At 35.6% G+C, this 7,941-nt stretch overlaps 1 protein-coding gene across 4 annotated transcripts; it reads right to left on the bottom strand.

The window, feature by feature from the left end:
• Positions 1 to 1,173: 1,173 nt before the first annotated feature.
• LOC137959846 (F-box protein SKIP24) lies at positions 1,174 to 6,633 on the bottom strand. 4 transcript variants are annotated; one of them, XM_068807240.1, is made up of 7 exons: positions 6,170 to 6,633; positions 5,922 to 6,095; positions 4,787 to 4,949; positions 4,567 to 4,699; positions 3,655 to 3,807; positions 1,787 to 1,892; positions 1,174 to 1,541 (listed from the first exon to the last, which is right to left on the bottom strand). In XM_068807240.1, exons 1-5 carry the CDS (start codon positions 6,400 to 6,402, stop codon positions 3,710 to 3,712), a joined length of 801 nt encoding a protein of 266 aa, XP_068663341.1. In that variant the 5' UTR covers positions 6,403 to 6,633; the 3' UTR covers positions 1,174 to 1,541; positions 1,787 to 1,892; positions 3,655 to 3,709. The 4 variants fall into 4 exon arrangements, with proteins under 4 accessions (XP_068663341.1, XP_068663340.1, XP_068663338.1 ...); XM_068807239.1 differs by having other exon boundaries at positions 3,655 to 3,804; positions 4,567 to 4,702; XM_068807237.1 differs by having other exon boundaries at positions 4,567 to 4,702.
• Between the last annotated feature and the right edge of the window lie 1,308 nt (positions 6,634 to 7,941).

The raw sequence follows: 7,941 nt of genomic DNA on the forward strand, positions 1-7,941 counted from the left end.
TCAGTTGAATTTTTTCTTTTGTTTTTTCGTGCGTTATTATTCATTAAGTGTTAGCAGCTAAGAACGATTAATTACGAGCAAAAACTATTTAGTTTTAATTATCTGTCCACATTAATTGAGCCCCGGATAAGAACGAAGAAATTCCATATCCATTTTGTAGTGAAGCCACCTTACAAGACAAGCCACTGTTGCTATTTGTCCATTTTTTTTCCTTCTATTTAATGAAAAATATACTTTATAATAAAAATGGATAATCAGTAAAAACTCCAATCTCTTTTGCTCAATGGACTTCTCTTTTAATCACTAAGACCTAATTTCCACCAATTATTTGTGTCATTTACAAAAAAAAATTGATAAAAAAACCATTTTTTGACTAATTTTTCATCGAAAAAAATTCTATTGAAAAAAATTATTTTAACCAATTTTCGTGTAGTTATTTCACCATAGGAAACAATGGGAAAAGTAGTAGTTATGGTACTTGTGTTTATGTTAGAAATAAATTTAAGTTTTTATTGTAAAATAAACAGATCAAGAACAACTTTAGTGTTTCATGGTTCATTTTGCTCGTAATTTTCTATCATTTTTTAACATTTTTCAAAAGAAGTACCAAACAAGCCAACATGAGATTGGAGGGGATATGACAAGCTCGGTTTTTGTAGAGCTAGGGTTCTTAGAAACTAATCCTTCTAATCGCCACAGCCATATAGAGAGGTTACTACAACTTTGGTTTGATCATGTGAAAGATGTTAAAATTATTAATGACTTTTATATCCTTCTAATCGCTATTTTCAGCTTCATTAAGATAACTATGGGAAGGAGTCCTCCATCTCATAAACTTGAACTTTCTATATAATATATAATATATATAACTAAATTAGAATAGTAAATATTTTTTTTAACTATGATTGTAATGATTATGTTGAGAAATAATATATAGTTGAACATGATAGAATATGTAATTACATTTAGGGTACGTTAGCTGTCAACAAAAAAATTATAATGACAAATTATAAATAATATATATATATATATATATATATATATATATATATATATATATATATATATATATTTTTGCTTTTAAAAATGAGAACTTTTTTTTATTTCAATTTATCTTGTCATAGGAAAATTTTAATTGGAAAAGAAAATAAATTTCCTATTATCCGTGAAGATATCTCTCTCTATCCACTACCTGTAAAATAAAATGAAAAATTGAATAATGGCATGTATAGTAATTTTTTCTCACAATAAAGGAAAATAGGACTCGGAGGCGCTGGCATTCGGGGCACGAGAACCAGACCCGTAGACTGGGTTCACCGGATCCCGTCAGTCGAAAATTTACAGGCGAGTTGGTAAATCTGGTAGGCGACGACTGAAGCCTTAGATTCCGAGAATCCAATCATTGACGCAACGACCAGACAGAGTTAACGGTTCCCATTCGTCAAATACCTACTCTACGGCGTAGATCTCTTTGACAGCTCCCAGCATTGTCTTCGATAACTAAAACATTTCCTGCGTTTAGTGGGACTATTTCCTGAAATCTGGTAATATCAAACACCAGGAGCAAAAGGCAAACAGAGAAAAATATATTAGTTATGAAACAAGATGTGCAGAATATTCAAAATAAAATAAAATAGAATAATCAAATAAGCTACAAACGTTTTATATAGCATTTGAAAACTTTTTAAAATCCCAGTGACTTCACGCAGAGCAAAATTGGGTGGAAAAATTTTTAGACCATTCTTCGACGAACTAATTTGCATCAGCTTTGAGAAAGTATAGCTACCCTACGACATAGATGTCTGATTGGTTATCTAATTTGAAGATAATTGTCAAGATGCAGCCCGTTGTGAGGTGTTTTTCCTCCTACATTCCATGTTGCTACAAATATCCTGGAAAAAACATATAAAAGAGAGCAATTAAAATCGTACGAATTATGAAAAAAATAAATCATAAATTTGGATGAATTAAATAAGCAGTGAACAGTAAATTGAATGCCTGGTACCGCAAGGACTGAGACTGAAGGATCTTTGTTGCATGCGGTCTCAAACCTCTGAAATTCATACTCCCCTGGGAGTACAGGAAATCCTAACACTGCCTAATAATTGAGCATGCGCAACAACATGCTACCGTTTGCTGCAACAAGAAGTCGTCTAGCAGACCCCAGCCCAATCGGCAAACCCAGCTCTCAGAAAACAATTCTATGGAGCAGTTGACGCTTTTCAACAAGGAAAAAATGGAACAACTAATTGCAAGCTTTTCTCCATCAAAATAAGGAATATATATATATATATATCTATGTAATGCACATCGCTAGCATTTCTATAAAAACAATAATAATCTTATTCCAAGCATCAGAAGTAGAGGGGGGGATGGGATCTGAAACTCGAGAAAACCAGGAATGAAAACTTCTTAGGCCCAATTTGCTGGACTTCCATCAACTTGAAATTGCTTGTCAATTCCAAATAAAACCTATCAATCAGGATGCTGAATACCAAGAGATTCCCTATCCCTTCTCCACATCATCAGACAATATATCTCAGCATCAGTACCAAGAGGACAGTAACTTGACCTCTATATTTAATGCAGGCCAAAGCTCGCATCTTGTGAAAGAGAACAATTGCATACACAAGTAAGAAGATCACATGGTGTGCAGTGGGAAGTGTTCATGTATCTGCTTCTCAATTCTAAAGAAAGTTTCCAATTTGATAAATTCCGTATGTGTGAGATCATAGCAACCAACTTCTTAGATACTTCTTGGTCTTCAGCTTAACTAGCTCAGCCCCATCTAAAAGGAGCCACATAGTCAAGATTAGAGAATCAAAATTCTCCTTGCAGGTATATAGAAGCCCACTTTCAGTAAGCCGCAATGTGCATAAGGTCAAACTGGAAATATTCAAAAAAAAACTACAGTTAATTTTTCATGGGATATGAGTAATTTATCCTTAAACCGATAGTTGAGGTTCTTAGAAAGCAGGTGAATGTATTTTAGACATAAATGACAAATTGCCTTTTCAAAAGAAAACAAAGGAAACTTGACAAATCTGAACCTGTAGATACTTCGCACAATTTTTTTCTTGCCAGTACTTCTTCGAGAACAATACCCACTTTGTTTTCCTGGTAAAAATCATATTATCTTGAAGGATGTCACAATTGCCCATCAAATGATGACACATGCATAAAAGAAGCAAAGCGGCTAGATGGCCAGATATCGTTAAGCCTTCTTTTCATAGTTCAGTCTTTCTATCTTCAACAGTCCAAATAAACAGATCGTCCATGGAATAGAATACGATGTTGTCCCCCAGTTAGTTTTAAACTTTAATTTTGCAAAGAAAAAATTAACATATGGTGATTTGCTTTTACTGAGAGAAACTCATAAAAGATACATGATAGACCTTACGAAAGGGAAAGATTCCTAAATTAAATAGGAAAGGTACAACCAAAACTAACTGGAATTGGGAGAAAACCTTCTGGGCCAAACAATCTGCGAGATGGTTTACTCAACAGGTTTACGTTATTTGGAATTTATTAAGAGGCAAGATAGTAAAGCACAGTTTGTTAACACCCTTTGTTTTTTCTCCTCAATGGATCGCAGGAATACAAGGGATTGTAAGTAAACACAGTATGAATAGAAGGAAATACAAAAAAATGTACCTGATTCAGTTGTACCACCATGCCCGGACTCCAACACTATCCGAGCCTTCATGCTTTAGATGTTTGAGCAACTCCCATAATCAAGGCAAGCATTTTTCGGGCTTCCCAGATCTTCCCCCTCCTCTATTTCAAATGACTTTTCCATCACTGCTGCTACAACAAATAAAGTAAACTTGAACGTTTGAAGAAAAAAACACATCAGAGAACTAAATAATCTGCACATCCTAAGGTTAATATACTTCTTCAATATCAAATCTTCTATCTCACTAATGGAAAGAGCAATTAAAAATTCATTCTAAAACAATCAACTTTCTCTAGATAATGTATTTTTTATGTTTGTATATACAATTAAAAGTCACAGGAGAAGGGCAGGACACTGACATATTATTTCAAATCTAAGACTGAAATAAAGGATGACATCATGTCACCTCATCCACTAAATTACCTCTCTTTATGCATAAATAGGATTATACACTTTCTCAAAGTAATGGGGATTCCACAAGAATTTTCTATACTTACGCTATTGGGCACTTTCACTAGATAATTCACTTTCAGAATCTCCTGTGAACTAAACGCACATGACGTATAGTTATTGAATTGTCAAGTTAAAAAACATAGTACCAGCAGTGATACAGTGAACCTTGGTAAAAAGTAGATTATTTTAGCAGATTTAACTTTTATATGTAAATAGAATGATTATATTAACAAGTTTAGCCCAAGAGACCTTGAAATAAGATATATAGAGACATAACTTAGGTTCAGCAAATACACTAGAATAGATTGAGCCGAGACAGGCTACTCTTCTGAATGTCAGTCAACATACAATGAAAACAGATACAGTAAAAGAAAAAAGAGATTCACAAAAATAGGAAGGCACAAAGACAAGCGATAACACAACAGAAAAGCACATACATGGTTTGCTTTTTTTCAACTTCTTGTGCTTCCTTGTGTCAGTGGTCTCTCTCTCCAACTTGTACTTGTCCAATGGATGATACTTAAGTGATGCCAACCGTTCCTTGCTTGCCTCAAGCTTCTGCTTCTGCTCCTTCTACCAAAGAACATAAACGCCATGTACAAAGATATATGAGACCAGTGGTTGCTTAAAGTTAAAAGAAATAAATTAGAGACTTACATAAGCTTTTGTAGCAACAGCAATTTGATTTCTACAGACTTTGAGCTCCATCTCTAAAGCTTTTACACGATATTCAACAGGAACAGCAGATTGCTCAACAATCTGTTTTTGCCAGCCTCGAACAACTTGTGGTTGCCAGACATTCAAGGCTGCTGATGCTTGCCTGACAAATTTAAAAAACATATACAATCAGTATAAATCCCCTTTTCTTAAGCTTTATATATAATTATACAACCTAATAACTTATCGATAGGTTATTAGTTATTTACTTACAAATTAACTAGTGTTAACTTTATATAATCGGTGTCAGTCAATTTTCAGTCAAGAGAAAATATAATTGATTGATCAGTGGAGACTACTACCATAAGAAGCTGTTCAGCAGCTTCAACCAGAGAGTGCAGATTTTAGCCATGGATTGCAAAATTGTCTAGTAAAAATATATAAAGTAATTAAGCAATAATTTTTTCTTTTTACCAATAGATATTATTGTACAGGTCCTAGGAGTTAATATTGTAAATGGAGACAAATAAAACCAAAAAAGGGAGCCACATGTAGCTCATAAGAAATTAAAAAAAATTAAAAGATTCCGCATTTAAACTCAGAGATTTTTTGTTATTGAGTGAGCTAAGCTCAAAAAGTTACAGTATGCTCTATTTAGCTTAATCAGTGCAGAATATCTGAGAATTCTCAAAACCAAAGCTAAATTACGTGCAGTAGATTCAAACAATGTGTAGACTCAGGCATTGTAAGAATTTCTATGGCACACACTAACAAAGTGAAAAGTAGGATATTGAAGACAAGCAAAAAGATACAGGATAAATAAACTGACTCGATCAAAAACATACTATGTTTCTTCCAAAATAAAGCACGGAAAGCAAAACCTACTTGCAATTAAGTAAAATTTACCAAAATTCATTTTCAGCAGAGGCGGACAAGTTAAATTTGAGAGACAAGAACCACAGCACGAAGGAAGTGGTCAATTTTGAAATCCTAATATGTTACACCAGTATATGAATTTGTCAAGACACCCCCCTTCTAGAGCATACGACAGGCCGAGCGTAATTTCAATCAGAATTTTCCTAACTCAAATTATTCAAGTATGAAGACAACGGTAAGTTGATAAGAAAGTTCAAACCTGACCCTCTCCATATTAGCCAGTTCAGCCATAGTCGTCCTCATTTTCCCCTCTTCTTTTCTTAACTGAAGCTGCAAATCTTTGAGATTCTTCGATCGAATCGCGATATCGCTCTCGACATTCAGAACAGCTCGCCTATGAGCGGTCAACTTCCTCGCCCTGTCTCTTTCAAACCTAACAGCCACAAAAACAAATAAATTACATAAAGAAAGTCCAGACCTTCAGAAAAAAGAGTGTTAGAAACCTACCTAGATCTGTAGGTCGATTTAGAAGATGGATTGTGAAGATCGGACGTAGTCGAAGAGATATCAGGTGGAAAATCAACAGCTAGTAGGCGCGACCACAACGAATTTTCGCTGGATAATCTGTTGAGCCGCCTGGAAGAAATTGCAAGACAGCAGAGATCTCTGAAAGTTAATCCAGAGATTTCGAATCCGATTTCCAGAACCCTTCTCCAAATTTCATCCGGTAACATCGACATGTTTTTGCTTTTTTAAAAACCGAGCACTCCCCAAAAATACAGATAACACTGATTCCAATTGCCGCCAGTCTCGAATGTTAAATGCCTGTTCAAATTGGCGAGGTAATAAAAGTGCGACAAGCCGTCCGATCGCGCTACAGCCACGAGCATACCTGAGAACCTTACGCTTGATCAACCGAATCTTTAATCAAGTGACAATGAAGATGTGCACCTGATCCAGGCCATCGCCCAGAGTCCTCCCCCGACAGAGACAAGCATCTCGTATATACAGGATTTAGGTGACTACCCGATATGTTAAGTATGTACTTTGTATAATACAAATTTATTAGTACCCCTACTATAGGATGGTGTATCGGGTTTAGCCACGAGGGATACAGCTGATAAAGAGGGTTTATCGGTGCATATGTGGTACCGTATCGATCGATACCTGTTGATTTCAGGGAAGAGGGTGTCATTATTCTTAGTTTGTGGATATGTTCTTAAGAGTAGGAAGATAATTTGTATTAAGACATAATTCATTGACTTGGAGGAGATGGATATTTAAAGACGAAGGAAATTTGTAATAATTGGAAGTTAATAACAATTTATTTTTAGTTTCTTAGAATATTGTATTGGGTGGAGATCATTGTATCCATCTGTCGTCTAAATTCTCCGAGCCTAAGCCAAAGGGTTACGGCGTCATCATCCACGGGTTCGACCGCATTCGTGTTTTCGAGTTCTTCAGCGAGGGAGGGATTCCATTTGTCGGGTATGACGGCAGCAGCGATGTGGTAACAATGAGTTCTCCACGGGCGCTGGTGGATTTCGTGGATAATCCTGAGGATGCAGGTAACTCCATTAAGGATTTGGTCGAATTTGCGAAAAGGAAGGTGCCCAAAAGGGAAAGGAAAAACATCAAGGTGAGACTGATGGCCACAGGGGAGCTTGGACAGGCGGGACCTGCTGTGAGGGATGGGATTCTGGAATAGTGTAGGCAAGGTTTGAGGTCTTCAGGATTCTTGTTTATGGACGATTGGGTGTCTGTGCTGGCAGGTTGATTAGTTTGTTGAGACTTTGTTTTCCTATCTTTAAGGATTTACTGCGGTTAATGAGACAGCTTTCCTTCGAAGTTCTTCGAAGTTTTTTTTTTTTTTTTAAATTTCTCATTTTTATTTTTGTGTATGTAATAGTAGATCAAACTCGAAACAAGTCGTTAAGAGAAAAAGCAGGATAGTCAGTCTGAGTTGTAAGCTTGTAGTTTGCCAGGATTTCTGTTTGTTCAGTGAATTCTGCTGTGGCAGTTACCATTATGAGACTCGAAAAGAAATCGTAAGAACAACTTGTTGTGAAAACGAGCTTTGACTGTGGGAACTGCGTGTAATCCAGCTTTGCAGAAACCGGGTTTTAATTTTAAAACATAATTGTCTTTTTTTTCTTCATTTTTGGGGGGATTTGATTGACGGAAATTGTGAGGATTTTTTTTGAAAAAGACTAACTTAACCATGTATCTGGCATATGAAATATGTGAACGAAGTAAAAGAATACATGTAACCAACCACA

Source organism: Aristolochia californica, unplaced genomic scaffold, assembly GCF_029961685.1.
Source record: "Aristolochia californica isolate CCGP_79_NKW_82.1479 unplaced genomic scaffold, dmAriCali1.0.hap1 SCAF_3, whole genome shotgun sequence".
NCBI lineage: Eukaryota > Viridiplantae > Streptophyta > Magnoliopsida > Piperales > Aristolochiaceae > Aristolochia > Aristolochia californica.